A 26,683-nucleotide genomic window follows, 5' to 3' on the forward strand; every position below is an offset into this window, starting at 1 on the left:
GTTAGCTACCAATTGCATGTGCATCAACTTAAAACAAAAATGTATTTTTAATTTCAAAACCCTTGCTTTTACAACCATTAGTATAAGCACTGGCTTACCTTTGTGTATGCTCCAGCATAAAGCCGCCTCACCAACAGCCGACCCGCTTGAATTGCCACCGGGGTGAGTTCTGGTTTGCCTTCCAGGACATCTCCAATAGCATAGATGTAAGGCACATTTGTTTGCTCCCTGTCATTCACAGGGATCTTTCCTGTACTAGAAATTGATTGGATGAGAGAGAGAGGGGAAAAAAACACCAGATGATGACCCATGTGCAAGGCTTTGGATACAGATTAAAATAAACAAATCCTTACAATTTATATTGACTAGTTCCTAATATGATTTGATTGCTTATTTGTACCTGGACTATCATTAAATATTGTACCTTATGATTCTTGACAAATTTTATAAATTTTATAAATCTTTTATGTACAATGAGAGAGCATGTGCAACAAGACAAATTCCTTGTGTGTTCAAATCATGCTTCTCCTATTCTATTCTATTCTACTCTACTCTATTCTACTCCTATTCTATTCTACTCTACTACTATTCTATTCTATTCTACTCTACTCTATTCTACTTCTATTCTATTCTACTCTATTCTACTACTATTCTATTCTATTCTATTCTACTCTACTACTATTCTATTCTATTCTACTCCTAATTCTATTCTATTTTATTCTATTCGAATCATAACCTCATTAAAAAGGAGCCATAACATGCACTTTGGAGAGAAACACTCGTAGAGAAAAAATGGTGATTTGAACAAACAAAACAAAAATTCAGTTTCTTGCATCATATCCCTGTATGAATCCCCCTTAAGTGCTACTCTTCACTGGTTCTGGCATTTTACTGACCTTGGAAGGATAGAAGGCTGAGTCAACCTTGAGCCAGTGAGATTTGAACTGCCAAATTGCAGGCAGTCAGCAGATAGCGGAAGCATCCTGCAGTACTGCATTCCAACCACTGTGCCACCATGGCTCAGAAAAGCATGTTTTTCAAATTCAAAGAAACCAGGCTGTTACTGATTCTCCTACCTGAAATACTAAAGGTACCTGCAGTTATTGTTTAGAGCATTAACTGAAGCATCCACGGATGTTTAGGTGCATTTAAAATTAGGCAACAAAGTGAACATAGTATCACAATGCAAGCCTCGCCACTTTTATTAAATGTATAATATACACATAGAAGGGGCAGCATCAGCATCATGATGACACAACAATCACTTGCCTATTTTGACCACTTCCTGCAGATGCCACTGGATGGAGCAAAATTCAAGAGAAGAATGCTTCCTATAAGCAATGTGATACTTATAATATATATGGTCTCATAAGATGGGCAAACAAGACTCATTGAAATTAAACGCGACTATATCTGAACCACTATTTCAATTAGAGTTTTCTGGGAATCCTGTATACCATTGAGACATAATAGACAGGCTACATGTAATCTATGCATTAAGATTCCACAAGGCTATGTGAACTTTTTTGCACTTTAGCACTCACATTTATTAAATAATTGATTCATTAAATTGTTTGGCGACTTCAGCTGGTGCAAAATGCACCAGGTATGCCCGTATTACTCTACGGCGCGAACTGCATTGGTTGCCAGTTGGCCTCCAAGCCCAATTCAAGGTGTTGGTTATTACATTTAAAGCCCTAAATGGCTCAGAGCCAGACTATTAATGGGACTACCTCCGACCTCAGAGTTGGCTTCTACAGGTCCCGTCCACCAAGCAATGTTGGTTGGTGGGGCCTCGGGGAAGAGTCTTCTCTGTGGAACCCTATGGAATCAACTGCCCCCAGAGACAGATCTGGAATTAGAGTGTGTGTATGGTTCTTTTTAGGATATTATTTTATTGTTTTATTACATCACTGATTTTATTATGTATTTTGATTGTAATTTTTTATTATTGTATTTATCCCACTTGTTAGCTGCTCTGAGTCTGCTTTGGAACGAGCGACATATAAATATAATAAATAAATAAATTGATGTAGCCCCTCATTTCAAACAACTTACCTTACTACCGATTCGCTGTCAATTCACCGCATGGCAAAAAATTCATTTAAAAAAAAAAGCTGAAAACAAGATGGCGACTGCATGCATAGTGCCCGAAACTCAACTTCTGCACATGCTCAGAACAAATTTTTTTTAAAAAAATTCCAATAAAATAAAAAGATGGCGGCGCCCACAGATTGGCACTAAACTGGTTCCGTGATGTCATAACCGGTCATAAGCATCATTGTGACATCACCAGCAGGTTCTTATCAGTTTGGACCAGGGATAGGCAAAGTTGGCTCTTCTAAGATATGTGGACTTCAACTCCCAGAATTCCTGAGCTAGCATGGCTCAGGGATTCTGGGAATTGAAGTCCACAAGTCATAGAAGAGCCAACTTTGCCTACCCCTGTGGTTTGGACAAATCAGTCCGAACACACCTCTGGTCTTAAATGTATGCTGAGAAGGGCTATAATTATTACAATGCTGCAAAGGAAAAGGTGTATTTTTCATGTTTTTCCTCCTATATAACTACTAAAAAAAAAGCTCTGCACCCTATCAAAAGCACTAAGAAAATAGAACAAAATAAAAAGTATTGCTCAGGGTTTTCTTTGCCCGATACATCTGGCAAGGTGAGATAACGCAAAGCAGAATGTTAATCATTAGCATTTTAATTATTGCTAGGTTTGCCCTTTTGGCACATCCAGTAATAAGAAGCTGTAATTACGGTGTCATTCTGGCTGCTGAAATTATATTTCAGAAAAGAAATATATGTTTCCTTGAAAAATTATATGCATAATGACTTCAAGATAGATGCTACAAGAAAGAGACATATTATAAGAAACAGACAAGGAGTTTAGCCTTACTTTTCATTGATCCGCACTCCGACTTTCTGCAGGCCAATTTTTTTTGTGCAGGCATCTCTTCCTATTGCTAGCAACACCTGAAGAATAGCAATATTTTAATTTAAGTCCATTTATCCTAGGAGGTTTATGAGGATTTTTTGTGAATCCTCAATAGGACATGACAAAATTAGGTTGTGAAAAATGTACACAGCATAGCTGTTTCCATTTATATTAATAGGCAATCGCTTTAACGTCACAATTTTATGATCAAGCACTAGGGTGAAATAGATCAGTGATTTTCAACCTTTTTTGAGCCGCGGCACATTTTTTACATTTACAAAATCCTGGGGCACACCACCAACCAGAATGACACAAAATGACACTCTAAGAAAGTACATATTATACATATTATCCCCCCTTGTGTGTGTGTGTGTGTGTGTGTGTGTGTATACACACTCTTGAACCATTTCCAAAAACAGGTGAGGGCTGGGAGGCTTTCCCTCTCTTATTCTTTGGGTGCTTTTTATCATATGCTTTAAATCAAGAGTCACTTCTCTCTCTTTTGTTTCTCTCTTTCCTCACATTCTCTGCCTCAATCATTTTCTAATTTCTCTTTTTTCTCTCATTTCTCTCTCTCCCTTCCTCTTCTTCTGTCTCACTCTTTCTCTCCCTCTCTTGCTTTCTTTCTCTCTCTTGCTTTCTTTCTCTTTTTCTCTATCTCTTTCGTGCTTTTTTTCAATTTCTCTCTCCCCCTTTCTTTCTCTCTCTCTCTGTTTTTCTCTCTCTCTCTCTTGCTTTCTTTCTTTCTCTTTCTCTCTTTCTCTTTCCCCTCTTGCGGCACACCTGACCATGTTCCACGGCACACTAGTGTGCCGCGGCACACTGGTTGAAAAACACTGAAATACATTACACTGCATAGTTGAGCAAGTTATATCTCTAAGATTTTATTTGTCCTTTATACTGGATTTTTTTGAGGCCTTAACATCATTCTGCTATCAGTATTGTGGGATTTCAATTTCTTATTGTTATGGGGCTGGAAAGATATGAAAATAGTTAGATAATAATTGTGTAAGAACGGTCTAGGTAACAGTTTGGGGAGGGGGGGAAATGTTATATGTTTTGCTGTGTTTTTTTTCTGTTTTGTTTTATCCTCCTTAAGACTTTTTGTATAAACAACAAAATCAAATAAGTATGTATTATGTATTGTCTTATTTTAATGTGTATATTTTCAATAAACTTTTCTAAAAAAATTTTTTTAAAGAACATAGTTAGATAAACCACATTTGTACAATCAAAAGACCAAAGGAAAGAATTCCACCATCACTATATCCAAAGTGATATAAAAATATTACAAAATCCAGACCCATTCATAGCCATGAAACGGGAGAAATCTTCCTGGTTTGCTCATGCTTCTGGGTTGTCAGAGAGTCGATCGTAAAGGGAGCAAGACCTGCTTGGAGGCCACCATTTGGGTTCTTTTAGCCTCTGCACATGCACAGAATCCTTGTGCCATGCATAGAGGGTAAAAGAACCCAAATGGCAGCATCGGGGGTGGATGGACAGTGGCTTGAGCTCCCTTTGTGACCGGCTCTCCAATGACCCACAGGAATTTAAATGTTTCGATCATGTCCCCCCTTTGCTTCTGTCCTCCCGACTATACAGACTGAGTTCATTAAGTCTTTCCTGATACGTTTTATGCTTAAGACCTTCCACCATTCTTGCAGCCTGTCTTTGGACCCGTTCAATTTTGTCAATATCTTTTTGGAGGTGAGGTCTCCAGAACTGAACACAGTATTCCAAATGTGGTCTCACCAGCGCTCTATATAAGGGGATCACAATCTCCCTCTTCCTGCTTGTTATACCTCTAGCTATGCAGCCAAGCAACCTACTTGCTTTCCCTACCGCCTGACTGCACTGTTCACCCATTTTGAGACTGTCAGAAATCACTACCCCTAAATCCTTTTCTTCTGAAGTTTAATTGAAGGCTCCAAAGGCTTCCCTGGAGCCAGGGGAGGGTAATAAACCTCTCCCCCATCCCCCTGGAGGCTCTCTGGAAGCCAAAAACATCCTCACAGTGTCTCTGTATGAGCCAAAAATCAGCTGGCCAGCACATATGCATGTGGAGCTATGCTAGGGCAACGGCTCAAGTGCCAGCAAATATGGCTCCCCATGCCACCTGTGGCACTTACGCCATAGGTTCACCATCACTGTTCTAGACAATCAACTCAGGGAGCAGATCTTGAACCTTTAAAAGCCAGCAGCTGTCCCTGAGTTTTGTGACTGTTCACTGATGGAAGATCAATACATGCATCCTTTTAAATTACAGTGGAACCTCGACATATGAGCAGCTCTACTTACGAGCTACTCGAGATAAGAGCTGGGAGGGGAGCGACATTTTTGTTCGCCTCCCAAGCTCACATTCGGGATACGAGCGCCAAGGAGCTGTCTCGGCTTCAGGAGACAGCTCCTTGGCGCTCGTATCCCGCGTGTTTTAAAAGGTTGCAGCCGGCCTGGGGGGCTGGGGGGGGTGCTGGCAAGCCCCCCAGGCCGGCTGCAACCTTTTAAAACACGCGCGCCGCTTCGCAGCTGTCTCCTGAAGCCGGAACGCTAACTTCCGCGTTGGGCTTCAGAAGACAGCTGCAAAGCGGCGCACGTGTTTTAAAACGTCAGAGCCGGCCTGGGGGGCTCGGGGGGAAGCCCCCGAGCCCCCCAGGCCGGCTGCAACCTTTTAAAACACGCGCGCCGCTTCGCAGCTGTCTCTGAACGCTAACTTCCGCGTTTGGCTTCAGAAGACAGCTGCAAAGCGGCGTGCGTGTTTTAAAACGTCAGAGCCGGCCTGGGGGGCTCGGGGGGAAGCCCCCGAGCCCCCCAGGCCGGCTGCAACCTTTTAAAACACGCGCGCCGCTTCGCAGCTGTCTCTGAACGCTAACTTCCGCGTTGGGCTTCAGAAGACAGCTGCAAAGCGGCGTGCGTGTTTTAAAACGTCAGAGCCGGCCTGGGGGGCTCGGGGGGAAGCCCCCGAGCCCCCCAGGCCGGCTGCAACCTTTTAAAACACGCGCGCCGCTTCGCAGCTGTCTCTGAACGCTAACTTCCGCGTTTGGCGGCAGCGGGTTTTTTTGTTGTTGCACGGATTAATTGACTTTACATTGTTTCCTATGGGAAACAATGTTTCGTCATACGAGCGTTCTGACTTACGAGCCTCCTTCCGGAACCAATTAGTCTCGTAAGTCGGGGTTCTACTGTAGTTTGTGGTCCTCAACATTTTGATAGAATCTATCCTTCACCCATACGATTGAAGCCTTCATGGCATTGACTGAGGAAGCATCTTGTCCTTCACTCCTTTGCCAATTCTGCTCAGAGACATTCTACGCAGTTTAACTGAAACTAAAGTAACAAATGCGATGCACTTACTGTGTTATATTCTCCTTCAATTATTTCAGAGCTCTGGGTAGCCTGAGCTGTAACCTTTAGCAGTCCAGGAGTTCCTTCTTTAATCTGTTCAATCTGCAATATTTTTATAAATTAAATGTTGTCTTCAAGTAGGAGATAGTGATAAACTTTAATCACAAGCGTTTCTTCTGTGGGTTTGCATTTTAGTTATTATCTTGCAACTTAAAGAAACACAGAAACATAGAAGTCTGACGGCAGAAAAAGACCTCCTGGTCCATCTAATCTGCCCTTATACTATTTTCTGTATTTTGTCTTAGGATGGATATATGTTTATCCCAGGCATGTTTAAATTCAGTTACTGTGGATTTATCTACCACGTCTGCTGGAAGTTTGTTCCAAGGATCTACTACTCTTTCAGTAAAATAATATTTTCTCATGTTGATTTTAATCTTTCCCCCAACTAACTTCAGATTGTGTCCCCTTGTTCTTGTGTTCACTTTCCTATTAAAAACACTTCCCTCCTGGACCTTATTTAACCCTTTAATATATTTAAATGTTTCGATCATGTCCCCCCTTTTCCTTCTGTCCTCCAGACTATACAGATTGAGTTCATTAAGTCTTTCCTGATATGTTTTATGCTTAAGGCCTTCCACCATTCTTGTAGCCCGTCTTTGCACCCGTTCAATTTTGTCAATATCTTTTTGTAGGTGAGGTCTCCAGAACTGAACACCGTATTCCAAATGTGGTCTCACCAGCACTCTAAATAGCGGGATCATAATCTCCCTCTTCCTGCTTGTTATACCTCTAGCTATGCAGCCAAGCATCCTACTTGCTTTCCCTACCGCCTGACTGCACTGTTCACCCATTTTGAGACTGTCAGAAATCACTATCCCTAAATCCTTCTCCTCTGAAGTTTTTGCTTCAGCAGTTATGATCATGTTTCAAGAAATTTCCTGCAATGGGTTTACATATTTTTCTTTCTGCTGGTGTTTCCCTCCAAAGAAACCAGCAGTTTGAACACAAAGGAAACCAATTTTGAATCTAGTAATACTGTTCGTGTGACTACTTCAATCTATGGCTCCTTAAAACTTGCCTAGGCACAGGGGGGGTCAGCCATGTCTCTGGCAAAAAGGTAGACTAGCCTTTTAAAATCTTAGTTCTCATCAATTTCCCATTCCTAGTCCACCAAGAAACTTTTTAATACTGGTCTATTCAGATGTTTCTGTCAGTACTATGTACTGCACTGGTTGGGTTGTCAATATATGGATTAGCCAGCAGTGTGTGTTTGGATGAAGTAGTATAGTGTTGCCCTAAGGGCTAGGCTGCAATAAGGTTACTTTAAGAGCTTGGCTGCAATTAGCCATATAAGGGAGACAGGTGTATTGCCTTCTGCTGCATTGTATTGTATTGTATTGAGCACACAACAGATTTAAACTTAATATTAACCGCTCCAAACTTGACTGTAAAAAATATGACTTCAGTAACCGAGTTGTCGAAGCGTGGAGCTCATTACCGGACTCCATAGTGTCATCCCCAAACCCCCAACACTTTACCCTTAGATTATCTACGGTTGACCTCTCCAGATTCCTAAGAGGTCAGTAAGGGGCGAGTACAAGTGCACTAGAGTGCCTTCCGTCCCCTGTCCTATTGCTCTCCTATATCTCCTATTCCTTTCTTCTATTCCTATATCTCTCCTTCTATTCTTTCATTGATGTGTTCTATTACTATATCTTCTTTTCCATTCTTTCTTAGATATATTTTACTATGAGTATCTCCTCTATAATCTTCAACATGTATTTTACTATGTGTATATAGATATATACCCACTAAAACACTCATTGTGTATTGGACAAAATAAACAAATAAATAAATAATAAAAGTATAGCTGTGTGCTAGGTTTTGCTGTGTGCTAAGGTATTGCTATATGCTAATCTGTGTGCTAAGGTATTATTGTGTGTTTAATACTGATGTATGCTAAGATATACCATGTGTGCTAAGACATTGCTGTGTGCTAAATGGTATTGCTGTGTGTTAATAAGAGAATATATTGCTGTGTGCTAAACGGTAAGTGTACTTGCTGTGTGCTAATACTGCTGTGTATTAATAATATAAGATATTGCTGTGTGCTAATAATATACTATATTGCTTTGTGCTAAATATTGTTCTATGTACTTGCTGTATGCTAAATGGTATTGCTGTGTGCTAAACAAAGGTCTATGGATTGTATTATGGTTAGTGTGTAATATTAATGATATTGTATACATTGTGAATAATATTTATACCTTTATTACATTGGTCTGTGTTATTGGCTGAACAACCACCATTATTTGATATTTATTTGTTATATTTGTAGCCTCTTCTGTCCCTTAAGAAAGTGTATTTTCAGTTACTTGTTTATGTTTATCCTCAAAACCAACTCCTAATGTAGGCAGGCATGAGATAGACAATGGCCCAACATTCTGAGCTTTATGGTTCATTTGCGTCTTGAATTGAGAACTTTCCCTGCCTATTCTGAAACACCAACCTCTGTATCAAATTGGCTTCCATGACATCTCAAAGGCAAACTTTGAGAAAAATGTAATTTAAACATGTATTCTTTGGTATCTGTAACATTCCACAGATTTCTGCCTAAGAATATAATAAGCCACCTGGGATTTATGTCTGCCACCAGTGGCTTAACACATCTAGCTACTCATATCATCATGAGAAAATCTACATATGATGGATATTGGGAAAAAGTAATTGCAGTGTTCTTAACTTGTCACTCTTTAAGTGTTCAGCCCTGATGGGAGAAAAAGCATCTCAAAGACACATCAAAGAATAGAAACATAGAAGATTGATGGCAGAAAAAAGCCACCTAGTCCATCTAGTCTGCCCTTATACTATTTGCTGTATTTTATCTTAGAATGGATATATGTTTATCCCAGGCATGTTTAAATTCAGTTACTGTGGATTTACCAACTACGTCTGCTGGAAGTTTGTTCCAAGCATCTACTACTCTTTCAGTAAAATAATATTTTCTCATGTTGCTTCTGATCTTTCCCCCAACTAACCTCAGATTGTGCCCCCTTGTTCTTGTGTTCCCTTTCTATTGAGTTCATTAAGTCTTTCCTGATAAATGTTATGCTTAAGACCTTCCACCATTTTTGTAGCCCGACTTTGGACCCAATTCAATTTTATCAATATCTTATTGTAGGTGAAGTCTCCAGAACTGAATACAGTATTCCAAATGTGGTCTCACCAGTGCTCTATACAGCAGGATCGCAATCTCCCTCTTCCTGCTTGTTATACCTCTAGCTATGATTAAAGCACAAAGGTCATTGAGTAGTCAAGGGTTAATCCCTGGATTAGGAGTGAGCTACTGGCAATAAGAGAAGTAGATAATAGTTTAACTTAGTAAAAGATAACTTCTGATGTTCTACAATATGTATTGTATTGTATTGTCACTCCACGGATTCCACATGGACTCAGGCACCAAATTGAAGCCTTTAGAGGAACCACAGATTGAAATATCTGATTTTCAACACTATTTTTTTCCCATTGCAAATGCAAGCTGTTAGGTGCAAAAAAAATGGGTGTGCTAAGCATGAGCAGCAAAAAAACATCCACTACTACTAAAAGCCCTTCAACTCCTGAAAAACAAGTTTGATTTCCAGTGAAATCAGTACGACATCAAACACACCCCATGCAGTCCTAAGGCTGACATTAATTATATATTTAAAACACGAATACTCTGTCCTCCAAAATATTGCTGCTCTCTGGTTTAAAACCTTTGTGACTTATAAAAGAAACTGTGAAAGCCACAAGCAATTTTGAAGTTTTCGGAGGAAGGAATGTGAACCACAAAGCATGTTGCTATGAAAGCCACTTTTAAAATTACTTCTTTTTGGCAAGTCTTACCTTAGTGGGTACGTATTGTTTAATGAACTTTATGCCATGCTCTTCCATATGCTCTCCTATTTTATTTGCCATATCCTGATCAAAGCCTCTCAGGAGAATGGAACGCACCATGACAGTCACATCTAAACCAAGCCCAGCAAGGAATCCTGCACATTCAAGAGCCACGTAAGACGCTCCAACCACCAATGTCTTCCCTGGGCAGTAAGGCAGGGAGAAGAGGTCATCACTGCAAAATATATACAGAAATTAAATTAGACAAAAATATTAAGTCCATGTATCCAAGGGAATACAGTGGTACGTCGACATACGTGTTTAATTCGTTCCAGACCCGAGCTCGTAAGTCGATCAACTCGCATCTCGAACGAATGCCTTTAGACTTTGTTTTTCGCCCCGAGATAACTGGAAGCAAGGAGATTCTTGCGCCACCTAGTGGAAGCTCGGCTCGTATCCGAATTTGAGCTCAGGTGTCGAACAGAAATTTCACTCGCGTCGCGGCTCGTAACTTGGAATACTCGCATGTGGAGCAGCTCGTATCTAGAGGTACTACTGTAAAAGCACATTATGATGAGAGATGGGAAATTTCTATATAACAGTGATAGTGAACCTTTTTTCCCATGGGTGCCGAAAGTGGGTGCGCTAGACCCATAACACATGCGTGAGTGCCCACACCCATAATTCAATGCCTGGGGAGGGTCAAAACGGCCTCCCCCTCTCACTGGAAGCCCTCTGGAGACCAGAAATGGCCTGTTTCTAAACTTCTGGTGGGCCCAGTAGACCCATTTCCCAACTTCTAGTAGACCCAGTAGGCCCGTTTTCCTCTCTCCCCAGCCTCTAGAGCAGGGATGGCAAATCTTTTTTACTTGGGTGACGAAAGAGAGCAGGTGTGTGCTATTGCGCATGTGCAAGTGCCCCCAGCCATAATTCATTGCCTGGGAAGGATGAAAACAGCCCCCTGGAGGCTGGAAATGGCCTGTTTCCCAGCTTCTGGTGGGCCTAGTAGGCTTGTGTTTCGCCCTCCCCAGGCTCCAAAGGCTTCCCTGGAGCCAGGGGAGATTAAAAACGCCCTCCCCCATCCCCATGGAGGCTCTCTGGAAGCCAAAAACACCCTGCAAGAACCTCTGTGCCAGCTGAAAGTCAGCTGCCGTGACACACATGCACGTTGGAGCTGAGGTAGGACAAAGATTCGCCTGCCAGCATGGCTCCGCGTGCCACCTGTGACACCGGTGCCATAGGTTTGCCATCACTGCTGTAGAGGTTTCCCTGGAGCCCTCCCCCATTTCCTCAGAGGCCCTCTGTAAGCTGAAAACGTCCTCCCATAACCTTTCTGTGAGCCAAAAATCAACTGGACGGCATGCACATGTACGTTGGAGCTGAGCTAGGGCAATGGCTTGTGGACCAGCAGATATGGCTCTGCAGGCCATCTGTGGCACCTGTGCCATAGGTTCGCTGTCACTGCTATATAATATAGAGCAGGGTTCTATGTTCTCCAGATACGGCCCACGGGATGCTTAGATCTGGCCTGCAGGGCCACCCTGGAAACGGGAAAGAACCAGCCCGCGATGCCCCTGCCAGCAAAAATGAAGCTCGGGAGGGTCGTGCCTAGCTCCCAACTTCCGTTTTCGGTTGTGATGGTTTCCTGCAATCCTCTGCCAGTGAAAATGGACCTCTCTTTTCACTGGCAGAGTACTCAGGTGCTGAGTACCTGAGTGCTCCCGAGTACTTGTGTCCTCCTGACACAAATAATGTCGAGCTGGACATACCCACCCTGGCAAGGCCCTCACCCATGAGGTCAAACACAACCCTGATGAGACCCTCAATGAAATTGAGTTTGACAACCTCTGACATAGAGGATTCAGGAATTAAAATAAGGTTATTATCTTCCTGTTTGAACTGCAAATTTCAATTATTTTATTTATCTATTTGTTTTGTCACATATTGGTGGTATAGAAAGATATGCATGCCCCCTACTGACCTCTTAGGAATCAGGAGAGATCAATAGTGGATAACCTAAGGGTAAAGTTTTGGGGGTTAGGTGATGATAATAGAGAGTCCAGTAGTGAGTTCCATGCATCAACTACTCAGTTACTAAAGTCGTATTTCCGGCAGTCGAGTTTAGAGCGGTTTACTTTAAGTTTGTATCTGTTGTGTGCTCGTGTGTTGTTGTGGTTGAAGCTGAAGTAGTCGTTGACAGGAAGGAGGTTGTAGCAGATGATTTTATGGGCTATACTTAGGTTGTGTTTAAAATGACATAGTTCTAAGCTTTCTAAACCTAGGATTGTAAATCTAGTTGCGTAGGGTTGCGAGTGGAGGAGTGGAGGGCTCTTCTAGTAAAGTATCTCTGGACATTTTCTAGAGTTTTACCCCTTTGAACCAGGTCTAAAGTCATAGATACAGGAATTGCCATTCAACAACTGAAGAGTTGCCTTTTCTTTCATCAAAGTTTTCTGCCGGCCTGAAGGGTCAGGTGGGAAATTTTATTCCCAGAAGATTTTGAAGTCAACAGACAGATGGCTTATCCTTCCAGGGATAAAACTGATCAAAGAGACTTCCTTCTCCAAGTTCATTTCTATGCTGAATATTTTCCAATGACATTTGATAGAATCTTTGAATAATTTCAAGAAATATATTTCCAAAGACAATCAAACTGGATGATTTGCTGTTGCATTTTACATAGACAAATGTTCCATATAACTTTGCGCTCAGAAAAAAAAATGTTACAGCAAAAATGTTGTGCTAACAGAAAGAAAAATGTTATTTTTCTGGCACTACTGCTCTTGTTCAAAACTTAACAGCTTTCTATGAACATCGGTAAGAGCCCTGTTTTCTAACTATCTCTTTATTTGGCGATTGTTGTTTATCTCCCTGTAACATCATAGAGCCTGGGGAAATGTCTTCAGCAGAGGGATAGAAACGGTCTGTTTTTATCAAGGTGTAGATCAATGTTTCTCAACCATGACAACTTTCAGATGCATGAACTTCAATTGCTAGTTTTCCAGCTAGCCTAGCCGCCTGGGGAGTTTTGGGATTGAAATCCACTAGTTTGAAAGTTATCAAGGTTGAGAAACACTGATCTAGATCAACAATTTTAGAACCTGCCTTTTAAAAACCTTTTAGAAACTTTTTAAATTGCAATTTGATGCTCACCTTTGAATTTCAGCAATTTTAACCTCGAGATCACCAAAATGGGACAGGAAAGCTACGTGGGTCCCACAGGCCATTAACCTTTTTTCCTTCAGGTGCTGAAAGAATGTGGGCACGCACTATTGTGCATGCACAAGTGCGCATACCCATAATTCAATGCCTAGGAAGGGCGAAAACAACTTCCTCCGCCCTCCGGATGCCCTCTAGAGGCCAGAAACGGCCTGTTCCCCAACTTCTGATGGGCCCAGTAGGCTTGTGTTTCCCCCTCCCCAGGCTCCAAAGGCTTCCCTGGAGCCGGAGGATGGCAAAAACACCCTTCCCCATCCCCCCGGAGGCTCTCTGGAAGCCAAAAATGCCCTCCCAGAGCCTCTGTGTGAGCCAAAAATCAGCTGGCCAGCAACACATGCGCATTGGAGCTGAGCTAGGGCAACAGCTCACGTGCCAGCAGATATGGCTCCACGTGTCACCTGTGGTACCCATGCCATAGGTTCACCATAGGTTGTATACTCTGAACTGCAGCCTAGCCATCTCCTTTGCCTTTTCAAAGGTGAGCACATCAAGTTTTCATTTAGAACATATCTGTTTCAAAACAGGTTGTTCCAACCTTATTGGAAGGGCTCTGAGCTCAAAACAGCATTATTTTAATCTTGAAACCAGCATTGCAAGCTCATAATGGGACTCTTTCAAGCTCAAAACAGATGTTTCAAACCTGAAAGCTCAACACATTACGCATTCTCATCATTTTGCAGGCCATTACTTTTTATATCCGTTAATGCAGGACAATTTTCTCATGGCCTAAATTTTTGGAACAACGCAAATATAACTCAGCTTTTCCCTTTCCCTCACCTCTCTCTCCTTTATGCATTTTGCTTTTGGCTGTACATTAATAGACCTTTGCAGAAACCAAAGATGTATTTTTAATGGAGATGAGCAAGGTAGGTTCTACACATACAGCCAATGCAAAAAACGGCTTTAAATGATGGTAGACAAATTCAAAAGGTTAGTCACACGACTTTGTTTTAATGGTTCTTTGAGACTATAACCTTCAAAATTCTTAGTAACAATCTCCAGGTTATTGTATGAAAGTGTCCTCAAATGCAATTTAAGACCTTCCACAATAGCATCTCGAAGAAAAGTACTAAAAATTGGTCCTCTGAGGATGAAAAAGGAATATTTTCAATAAGGAACCATTTTACCACAGGAGTTCAATTAAGGAGCAACCTTGTCTTCCAACGCTACATTTTACTCAATTGCCTTGAATGCCTCAGACAGTACAAAACACATAAATTCATTTGTTTTATGTTACCTGGTAATGCAATATTCTTTGTCTCCTGGAACGTTGAGATAGCGAGGTCTTTCTCCAGTGGCAATCAGAAATCTTTCTGCGGTGTAAATTTTCTCTACTCCTTTTTTATTTGTTGTCTGTAAATAACAGAGCAAGTTATTTGTCTGAACTTGAGATAGGAGATAATTCTCCTTATAATGCAGCAAACTCACTTTTCATTGACCCAAGAGTAGACAAAGCACTATCTGTAGACATAGCTACTGACACAAATAAGGAGTTTGCCCAAGGAACTTTGGAAATCAATCAATATGGCTTAAAAATTATACTCAGGCATTCTGGCACTAACAAAGAAGGAAATATTCCCCATCTACTCTTTATCTCCCCTGGCAGCAAAACTCTCATTGCATCAGGCCTGTTGCAAGTTATCTTCCTTCTGTTCTACAGAGGAATAACTGAGTCTGTCATCTGCACCTCTATAACTGTCTGGTTTGGTTCTGCAACAAGGCTGTCACAGACTTCAGAACTGCAGAAAAAAACAATTGTTGCCAACCTGCCTTCCATTGAGGAGCTGTGTACTGCACGAGTCAAAAAGAGGGCAGTGAAAATATTGACTGACCCCTCGCATCCTGGACATAAACTGTTTCAACTCCTATCCTCAAAACGTCGCTACAGAGCACTGCACACCAAGAACGATTTTTTTCCCGAACGCCATCACTCTGCTAAACAAATAAATCATACCAAACGGCTAAGCCGTGGAGAAATATCGATAGCTGAGAAAAGTTGTTGCCACAGTTATGCTCATTTTTGCTTGACTCTGCCAGGAAGTGCGATCCTTTTTTTTTTTAAAGATGATTTTCCCCGTGACTTTTAAACACTTTAATACAGTTTGGTATTTTTCCCTAATTTATTCAAGTTTTTTAACAAATTTCCTGATAATTCCCAAACCACCAATTTTCCTGATAATACCCCGATTTCCTAGTTTTCCAGGTTTGCTGGACACCCTGTCTATCTGTCTTCTGTAGTCTTTCCCAGAACTATCAAACTGGCTGTTCTTTTCCTGCAAACCATTTTGCCTGGTTGATACCATTCATCTCAATCCAAAGTGAAAAATCTTTTCCCCCTCCCACCTCCAAGTTTATGGACATCCACCACATTGTTGTCGGCTGCATCCATTATTTTTTCCCCACAGAGACTGATTTGGCCCTCCAGCTGAAATTACAGAAGGATATTGCTGGCAGATAATAGTATACATTATACTTCAAAGGTTGCCCAGAACTATTAAGAGATTGGGCAGCATACACATTTCCTAAATAACTAATGTTAAGACATGCAGATGAGTGAACATACTTTGACGTTACGGATGATGTTATGAAGAGTGATGCCTAAATGGTTAGAGACTAGCTGATGTTTCAGTTTATGGCAAGATCTAAGACCTGGCTAGGCACCCCTTTTCCCATTCTGTTGTAATTATAAGCTGAGGATGAACTATTTTAGATCAGAAGGCAGTACGAATCCCAGCGGCCAATTAGATCCCACAGAGTTGGCCTTCTCCAGGTCCCGTTGACTAAACAATGTCGTCTGGCAGGACCCAGGTAGAGAGCCTTCTCTGTGGCGGCCCCGGCCCTCTGGAACCCACTCCCCCCAGAGATTAGGACTGCCCCCACCCTCCTCGCCTTTCGTAAGTTATTAAAAACTCATCTTTGTCGCCAGGCATGGGGAAACTAACACACACACCAATTGTCAAGGCTGGTGTATAGTTTGATTGGTTGTGTGATTATTTTATTTTATTATAAGGGTTTTTAATTGCATTTTAAAATTGGATTTGTACACTGTTTATGTTGTTGTGAGCCACCCCAAGTCCTCAGAGAGGGGCGGCACATACAAATCTAATAAATTATTATTATTATTATTATTATTATTATTATTATTATTTATTTATTTATTTATTTATTTATTTATTTATTAGATTTGTATGCCGCCCCTCTCTGTAGACTCGGGGTGGCTAACAACAGTAAAAAACAATATAGACAAATCTAATATTAAAAGTAGTTTAAAAACCCTAATTTAAGAAACCAATCATACATACAAACATACCATGCATCAATTTTGTAAGCCTAGGGGGAAGGGAATATCTCAATTCCCCCATGCCTGACGACAGAGGTGGGTTTTAAGGAACTTACGAAAGGCAAGGATTCGCTGGGATTCGTGCGGCAGAAGATGGTCCCTGAGATATTCTGGTCCAATGCCATGAAGGGCTTTATAGGTCATAACCAACACTTTGAATTGTGACCGGAAACCGATTAGCAACCAATGCAGACTACGGAGTGTTGGTGTAACATGGGCATACTTAGGAAAGCCCATGATTGCTCTATTATTATTATTATTATTACAGTATTATCATTATCATTTTTAACAGAGCCAGCATATTGCCCCCATAATCCGGGTCCTCCTTTTACCCACCTCGGAAGGATGGAAGGCTGAGTCAACCTTAAGCTAGTGATGAGATTTGAACCACTCACCTACAGATCTAGTCAGCTTCAGTGGCCTGCAGTACAGCACTCTACCTGCTGCGCCACCCTGGCTCTTTTGCCTACTTCCTAGGACTGAGAATGACTGCCCAAGGTCACCTAGCTGTCTAAGATGGAATTAGAACTCAGGTTTCTAGGCCAATAACTTAACCACTAGCTTTCTCTCAGCCCTTGGAAGCAGGCAGTGTAAACCTTTCCTGAAAATCCTTGCCAAGGAATCCACAAGGGCTTGTCCAGAAAATCTTCAAGAATCAAACACAACTGAGGAGAAGAACAAAAAACCTGGACCCAAGACTCTATGCTGATTCTGGTTCTTACGACGTTGAACCCAGCTTTGCTTTGATATTTAATCTAAGATCAGACAGAAGGATAAGGTGCTTCCTTGCTGCTAAATAACAGAAGCCAATTCATTGAATTGGCACAAGCGATAGAAATATACCTTCAATCTATTCTTTCAGAAAATGTAGAAGAATTCATGGTATGAGACTAGCATGGCTTATCTGGAAGTACAATAGGATCTCGTCATTTAACAGATATGCTCCACACCAACTCCCTTCTAAGAGATCCAATGGAAAACAAGTACAGTGGTAACTCTACCTACAAATGCCTCTACTTACAAACTTTTTTAGATAAGAACCGAGTACTCAAGATTTTTTTGTCTCTTCTTGAGAACCATTTTCCACTTATAAACTCGAGCCTCCGGAACTGTAACAGGGCCTCCACCCTCCCTGTGGTTTCCCCAATCGCACGCATTATTTGCTTTTACATTAATTCCTATGAGAAAAATTGCTTCTTCTTACAAACTTTTCTACTTAAGAACCTAGTCACGGAATGAATTAAGTTTGTAAGTAGAGGTACCACTGTAATATAACAAAGCTTTCAAAAGAAATCCAGTACAGTACCTTAATTGTATGTGGTCCAGTGAACTCTCCGTAAGCGTTTTCATATGTGACCTTATTCTCTCGAAGGGACACTCTATATTGCCAATTCAGAGAGCCAATATGATTCTGAACAGCTTCTGTCATGGAGCTCCAGCTGTGCTTTACGGCTAAGGATCAAAGGTATGGGGGGGAAAAGAATTTAGCATTCACCTGAGTCTTTAGTTTTCTGCAACTAAAAACCTCATTAGATACATACAATTTTGGTTGTGCCTTCCTTTCTGAAATTTATATTAAATTATTCTGGGTATATTAAGCTTTGCTGACATGGTGCAAAGAATAATATTGGTAAATCTAGTCAGAAATACGCAACCTTCCTCTTAAGCCACTGAAGATTTAATTTCATGCTTACTTCAAATAAACCATTACAGAGATTGTTATCAGTTTTCAGAACATTTGTGAGGGCTCTTCACTGAGCTCTGTGCTTTAAGCACATTGGAGAATTGCTTCTCTATACTCCAGTTTGGAGGGAGCATTTGTGCCTATGGTATTAAATCTTTATATTAAATGTAGCCCACACCGTTCATTCAACTTACTCCTTCTTGCACTCTTTAATTTTGCCTTTTATCCCACTAAACATCCCACCATCTTTCTCTTCCCATGTCATTTCCCAACAAATAATAGTATAACATTCACAAAAATTGAATTTTATTTAAAATTGTAACATGTGCAGAGATGGACAAACTGACACTAGAGTTAAAGGACAAATCAGATATTGATTATTTTGAAACTTGAATAGACCACCTTTCTTTTCTTTTTGTTATCTGTCTGTATTGTGTTGTATTGTTGTGTACATGTATATGTTATGTTTTTTAAACGTATACTGCTCAAAAAAATAAAGAGAACACTTAAACAACAGAATATAACTCCAAGTAAATCAAACTTCTGTGAAATCAAACTGTCCACTTGGGAAGCAACACTGATTGACAATCAATTTCACATGCTGTTGTACAAATGGAATACTGTAGTTGTGCAAATGAAATATTCAATGACAATATTTCATTCATTCAGATCTAGGATGTGTTATTTGAGTGTTCCATTTTTTTTTTTTTGAGCAGTATATTATAAATAAAAATGTTTTTGAAAAAGAAGAGAACAGGGGGAAGATGATGGACTGGTCCCCATCCTTATTTGGCCATAAAACAAAAGTCATTTCTTCCACTGAAATTCCCAATCCCAACCCCTCATTCTTTCCAACATTCCCAGTTGAACTTAGAACATGGATTTCACCTTCTTTCCTTGGACTTTATTCATACTGGACTTCCTTTCATAGGACTTTATTCATACTGGGTTCTTTAAAGTGCACGTTGAAATTAAAAAAATATTAAAATTTTAAAAAGAAAAAGAAATGGAATTTTACATCCTTACGTTTGTCTCCCAGCTGCCATCCAAACGCGGGGGCATCTTTTACGGCTTGCCCAAGCAAAGCTGTCTGATGCATCAGCTTTTTAGGGATGCAGCCTACATTTACACAAGTTCCTCCAAGACCTGTAAAAGGAAGCATACCAGGATCGTCCAGGTGTACAATGCAGAAAACAGGGAAGCAATTCTCCGGCAACTTTGTAGGTGAGTATCTCCAGCATCCAAGCAATGGGGGAGACCTTTCAGTCCTGTTACAGTGTTCCCTCAATTTTCACGGGGGATGCGTTCTGAGACCGCCCGCGAAAGTCGAATTTCCACGTAGTAGAGATGCAGAAGTAAATACACTATTTTTGGCTATCAACAGTATTACAAGTCTTCCCTTGTCACTTGAAACCCCTAAATTACAATTTCCCATTCCCTTAGCAACCATTTAGATTATTACTCACCATGTTTATTTATTAAAGTTTATTTTTTAAAAAATTATTAAAGGCGGACGAAAGTTTGGCAATGACATATGATGTCATTGGGTGGGAAAAACCGTGGTATAGGGGGGAAATGCGAAGTATTTTTTAATTAATATTTTTGAAAAACCATGGTATAGACTTTTCATGAAGTTCGAACACGCAAAAATTGAGGGAACACTGTATATGAAAGTCAAGCAAAACTCTGAGAGACAGTGTAGTACAATGGTTAAGGTGCTGCACTGGGAGCAGGGAGACCCAAATTCGAATCCACTTCTTATTCTAATGAGCCAGGAAAGCTCCCTGGGTGACTTTAAACCAGTAACCATCTCTCAACCCAATCTACCTCGCAGAATGATTACCATGGGGAGGAACTAGGAGGAGGAATTATGTGTGTTGCCTTGAGCTTCTAGACTTTTTAAAAAAATAATATTTTTATTGGTTTTTATAATACCAATATAACAATGGAACCTGCACACAATATATAACAATGTGCTCAGTGTTCAAAGTGCCTGCCACCAGACAACATTCATACCCCTCCAGCAAAATGGGGGCATATTTTCTATATACCATTTTAACTCAAGACCAATACAGTGATCCCCCGCTCGTTGCGAGGGTTCCGTTCCAGGAGCCCCCGCAACGAGCGGGTTTTCGCGAAGTAGCGATGCGGAAGTAAAAACACCGTCTGCGCATGTGCAGACGGTGTTTTTACTCCCACAGCGCTAGCGAGGAGCCAGCTCGAAAGCGCCGAGACAAGCCGTTCCTTGCCGCTTGCTATCGGCGGTTTTGAGCTCAAAACCGGCGGTTTTGAGCTCAAAACCGGCGATACCAAGCGGCAAGGAACGGCTTGTCTCGGCGCTTTCGAGCTGACAGCTCGAAAGCGCCGAGACAAGCCGTTCCTTGCCGCTTGCTATCGGCGGTTTTGAGCTGAAAACCGGCGGTTTTGAGCTCAAAACCGGCGATACCAAGCGGCAAGGAACGGCTTGTCTCGGCGCTTTCGAGCTGACAGCTCGAAAGCGCCGAGACAAGCCGTTCCTTGCCGCTTGCTATCGGCGGTTTTGAGCTGAGTCCGGAAGCGAATTCGCTCCCGGACTCAGCTCAAAAGCGGCGAGAATGAACGGCGTGGGCGGGCGAAGGGCGGGCGGCAGCGAGGAGTTTGCGTGGGCGGTGGGGAAACTCCTCGCTGACGCCAGCAAGAGGGGGAAGACCCAGGGAAGCCGCTGCCATCTACGCATGCGTGCCCGGCACGCATGCGTAGATGGTATTTTTGACTTCCGGGTTGAAAAATAGCGAAGTACCCTGTTCGCAATGGTTGGGGACGCAATAAACGGGGGATCACTGTATATCTATTTACATATTATAAAGTAAATTCTAATTTAATCTTTATACCTTGGTCTCGAAATCTACTAACCACATGTCCTCTTACCTTATCCCATCATCCCATCAGTTCCCGTAGTTTCATTGGCCGAATACATCCTCTTATCCAGAATCTCAAACTGAATGTGATCTACCATGTACCAATACCAATTTTGTATTGCCCATTTTGTTGCATCCTTCCAGCCTAGGGCTATTATCGCCTGAGCGCTTTCTATCACTGCTTCTTTTATTTCCCTAAATTCTGCCATCTCATTCCTTTTGACTAGTACCGCCATTTCTTTTGTAATTGTCCATCGTATATTTATTTATTTACTTACTTACTTATTTACATACTTACTTACTTATTTATTAAATTTGTATGCCGCCCCTCTCCACAGACTCGGGGCGGCTCACAGCAGTAATAGAAAAACAATGTACAATACAAATCTAATAATTAAAACTAAAAACCCATAATTTAAAAAACATGCACATAACATACCATACATAAACAATATAGGCCTGCGGAAGTTATCTCAGTTCCCCCATGCCTGACGACAGAGGTGGGTTTTAAGGAGTTTACGAAAGGCAAGGAGGGTGGGGGCAGTTCTAATCTCCGGGGGGGAGCTGGTTTCAGAGGGTCGGGGCCGCCACAGAGAAGGCTCCTCCCCCGGGACCCGCCAAATGACATTGTTTAGTCAATGGGACCCGGAGAAGGCCCACTCTGTGGGACCTAATCGGTCGCTGGGATTCGTGCGGCAGAAGGCGGTCCCGGAGATATTCTGGTCAGATGCCATGAAGGGCTTTATAAGTCATAACCAACACTGTGAATTGTCACCGGAAATTGATTGGCAACCAATGCAGACTGCGGAGTGTTGGTGTAACATGGGCATACCTAGGGAAGCCCATGATTGCTCTCGCAGCTGCATTCTGCACGATCTGAAGTTTCCGAACACTTTTATTCAAAGGTAGCCCCATGTAGAGAGCATTACAGTAGTCGAATCTTGAGGTGATGAGGGCATGAGTGACTGTGAACAGTGAGTCCCGATCCAGATAGGGCCGCAACTGGTGCACCAGGCGAACCTGGGCAAATGTCCCCCTCGCCACAGCTGAAAGATGGTTCTCTAATGTGAGCTGAGGATCGAGGAGGACAGCCAAGTTGCGTACCCTCTCTGAGGGGGTCCATAATTTCCCCCCCCCCCCAGGGTTATGGATAGACAGATGGAATTGTCCTTGGGAGGCAGAACCCACAGCCACTCCATCTTATCCGGGTTGAGTTTGAGTCTGTTGACATCCATCCAGACCCCAACAGCCTCCAGGCACCGGCACATCACTTCCACATTTAACATCCTATTAGTGTCCTCTTGCACGTTTTTCCAAAAGTTCTGCACTACCGTGCATTCCCAAATCATATGCATAAATACCCCCTTGTCTTGACACCCATGCCAATATGTATTCTAACATTCTGCTGAAAGTATGCAAGTTGAGCTTCTACACTAAAGTCAGATATGAATCTAATAAAATAAATATATCCAAAAGAATGTAGCTGGTTTCACATATTGCATTAATCCAGTGCTTACAAAGTCTGTTGAATAAATAGCAATTTGATGAATTCATGCAACACGCTATTAAGTATAAATCATAGTTTATTCAACTATGGTGCCTGGAATATTATAGGTCAAAACCAAGCAAAGTAAATTACTGTAATGCATGAGCGCAGCCCAATGTGATGTTTCTTCATAACTTATTTTTGTAATGTGCAGATGAAACACAAAAATTGTTCAGAAGCATAAGGAAAAACAAAATTATTTGTGGTACTTATTTGTACTGAGGTTGAGAAGCACCAACTTACCCCAAGTTGTTCCTATAGGAGTAGGGACGACAAAATCCAGAACCAATACATTTTTGCCAAGTAAGGCTGCTTCCTAAGAAAAAACCAATAAAGAGAAAATGTGAAGTGGCAATACCACTGCCCTCCATTCCTGATTTATTCTTATTTTTTCCCTTGAATTGATTTATATCTGATGTTTGTAAATATGTTCATATACAACCATTTCCTCAGAGTTTTTAAGGGTGATTTTATTTATTTTTATTTATTTATTTATTTTGTCCAATGCAAATTGAAAGTTAAAGAGAATAAAAACATGTAGTAGTAAATATCAGGGAAAGGATAGAAAAAAGATATGAGAATAGAATACGTCAATGAAGAGTAGAGGAAAGGATATATGAATGGGAGAAAAGATATATAAAATATAGAAGAGACAATTGGACAGGGGATGGAAGGCACACTAGTGCACTTATGCTCGCCCCTTACTGACCTCTAAGGAATCTGGTGAGGTCAATCGTAGATAGTCTAAGGGGAAAATGTTGGCGGTTGACACCACGGAGTCCGGTAATGATTTCCACTCTTTGACAACTCAATTGCTAAAGTCATATTTTTTACAGTCAAGTTTGGAGCGGTTGATATTAAGTTTGAACCTGTTTCGTGCTCTTGTGTTAATGTGGTTGAAGCTGAAGTAGTCGTTGACAGGCAGGATGTTTCAGGATTTGATCTTGTGGGCATCTTCTGGAATTCCATTCTACTCTACTCTACTCTATTCTACCCTACCCTACCCTACCCTACCCTACTCTATTCTACCCTACCCTACTCTATTCTACCCTACCCTACCGTACTCTACTCTATTCTACCCTACCCTACCCTACCCTACTCTATTCTATTCTGTTCATAGCATTTAGTTGAGTGAGAAAAACAATTGCTCGCAATGAAATTGAAGGGGGGGGGATTAATCTAACAACTCAGTAGTAATTAAATGCCAAGCAATAATTTGGCTGCCTTAATTATTACAATTCCATCAAAGGATGAGAAATATTTCCACTAACTAGGTCTGTATGCCTAAATACAGTCCAACTATCTTTGTCTCTGGGGACAGCACAAGGTCACATGCTATATAAAATGACAATGCTCCAAAGCACTGTTTAAAATGAGCTTTGTTGTGAGACATAAAGCAACGTTTTTGACCCCTGAGGTATTTGGCAGGTAACCTCAGTCTTTGCCTTCACCTGCAAAATCAGATGAATAATTACATATAAACCCACCCAGCAGGGTGAATATGCTAATCCCAAATGGTTTACCACAAGTTAGAGGAGCAAACTGCTCATTGGTCAGTATTTCTTCTCTTTCCTTTTTAAAGGTCAATCCTCAAAGGAAGCATGTTTGGAAGGAAATGAAGCTGCTAGTCCTTGGGGAAGAGCCTTCTCTGTGGCGGCCCTGGCCCTCTGGAACCAACTCCCCCCAGAGATTAGAATTGCCCCCACCCTCCTTGCCTTTCGTAAGCTTCTTAAAACCCACCTCTGCCGCCAGGCATGGGGGAACTGAGATATTCTTTCCCCCTAGGCTGTTACAATTTTATGCATGGTATGTCTGTATGTCTGTTTGGTTTTTATTATAATGGGGTTTTAATTGTTTTTAGTATTGGATTATTATTATATGCTGTCTTATTATTGCTGTTAGCCGCCCCGAGTCTTCGGAGAGGGGTGGCATACAAATCCAATAAGTAAGTAAGTAAGTAAGTAAGTAAGTAAGTAAGTAAGTAAGTAAGTAAGTAAGTAAGTAAGTAAGTAAGTAAGTAAGTAAATAACCCCTAATCCCTTCCCACATTTCTCTTCGCTAGATTTCTATCCCACCTTTCTTATAGCAGTCAAGGCTACATGCACAATACTCCTGCCAGTTTTTCTTACATTCTGTGAAGGAGGCTGGGTAGATGAATTGTGACTAGCCTGAACTCAGAGAATGAACCTCTGTAGGCAGTGAAGGGCTACCAAAACTTTTACTACCACACTGTGGCCATGGCTTTGCAGGATGCCCTGCATTTTTTCTTCCAACATTTTTCAGTGCAACAGGGGTGGAGCTCCATTTTCGCTACCCACTGCGTCCCCCCCCCATCCGGGCAGTAGCCCACCCCTGTCTGTGGGCGAGACATACAATATGAGTCTTCCAGGTCCAGTCCAATACCTGAATTACTAACATCTCCTCACCCTGTTTGTAACCACAGAGTTGGCCTTCTCCGGGTCCCATTGACTAAACAATGTCATCTGGCGGGTCCCAGGGGAAGAGCCTTCTCTGTGGTGGCCCCGACTCTCTGGAACCAGCTCCCCCCGGAGATTAGAACAGCCCCTACCCTCCTTGCCTTCCGTAAACACCTTAAAACTCACCTCTGCCGTCAGGCATTGGGGAATTGAAGCATTCCCCCCCTCCCCCGGGGCCTATACAATTATGTAGGGTATGTCTGTGTGTATGTCTGGTTTAATAATGGGGGTTTTTTAATTTTTTTTTTTTAATTTATTAGACCTGTTGTGAATTGTTCTATTGTATGTTGTGAGCCGCCCTGAGTCTACGGAGAGGGGCGGCATACAAATATAATAAATAAATAAATAAATAAAATAAATAATAACAAGCATGTTAAAAGACAGGGACCATAAAGATTTTAAACAGACCACTGATATGGGTCCTCATTGCCATTGGGAGTAATACCTGAACCGACACACCACAATTATTTGGAAAAGAAAAATATTATTTGTACTCATATCCTGCCTAACAAGTGGAATATTTAATTGGGCTTTAATAGATATCATATACCGAGTCTGCGGAGAGGGGCGGCATACAAATCCAATAAATCAAATTAAATCAATCAAAGGGTATTTGGTAGAATTAGGGACTATTGAAAAGTCTAATAGGTCATTTCTAAGAATTGTTCCAGCATCTATTGGCATCTACCGGGCAGATGTTCCAGAAACAACATTGTCTAGACCAGTGTTTCCCAACCTTGGCAACTTGAAGACATTTGGACTTCAACTCCCAGAATTCCCCAGCCAGCAAATGCTGGCTGGGGAATTCTGGGAGTTGAAGTCTAGATATCTCCAAGTTGCCAAGGTTGGAAAACACTGGTCTAGACCAGTGTTTTTCAACCTGTGTGCCGTGAGACATGGTCAGGTGTGCCATGGGAAAATTAAACATGGGTTCCCAAACTATAGCCCGCGTGCCAGATATGGCCCGTGGAGGCCAATTATCCGGCCTGCTGCCAGCTGCCTCCACCCGAACATAAACATTCCCCTCACAATCCCTCCAGCTATCAGCGACAGGAAGAGTGGAGGCACAGGGAACGCTCACTGACCAATCACCTTCTAGGATTCATCCCGACCACTAGCGATGAACCAATAGCAGGCCGTCTCTCATCCACACCCAGGAAGGTCCGTGATGAACCAATAGCAGGCCGTCTCTCATCCACACCCAGGAAGGGCTGCCGCGCACTTGTCATTGTGTGGCCGCGGCGAGTACTTGAAGCTGCTACTCCTCCCCATGGTCCCGATTTCTAATCCTGGTCAGGACTGGAGGTAAATGTTGCCACCACTAGATGAAGCCTCAGCTGTTTATGTCTATCCTGATG

General features: G+C 41.8%; 1 protein-coding gene across 2 annotated transcripts in view; it reads right to left on the minus strand.

The window, feature by feature from the left end:
- Positions 1-26,683, minus strand: part of TXNRD1 (thioredoxin reductase 1) — a 98,105-nt gene that overhangs the window by 13,967 nt on the left and 57,455 nt on the right. For both annotated transcript variants that reach the window (XM_070756275.1, XM_070756274.1), the window contains 8 exons: positions 23,092-23,164; positions 19,432-19,551; positions 18,028-18,173; positions 14,619-14,734; positions 10,172-10,397; positions 6,293-6,385; positions 2,903-2,979; positions 99-255 (listed from right to left, as the gene is read on the minus strand). In XM_070756275.1, the coding sequence (XP_070612376.1) occupies positions 99-255; positions 2,903-2,979; positions 6,293-6,385; positions 10,172-10,397; positions 14,619-14,734; positions 18,028-18,173; positions 19,432-19,551; positions 23,092-23,164 (1,008 nt within the window). The remainder of the gene's footprint in view (positions 1-98; positions 256-2,902; positions 2,980-6,292; positions 6,386-10,171; positions 10,398-14,618; positions 14,735-18,027; positions 18,174-19,431; positions 19,552-23,091; positions 23,165-26,683) is intronic.

This window comes from Erythrolamprus reginae, chromosome 6 (assembly GCF_031021105.1).
Source record: "Erythrolamprus reginae isolate rEryReg1 chromosome 6, rEryReg1.hap1, whole genome shotgun sequence".
NCBI classification, from domain to species: Eukaryota; Metazoa; Chordata; class Lepidosauria; order Squamata; family Dipsadidae; genus Erythrolamprus; species Erythrolamprus reginae.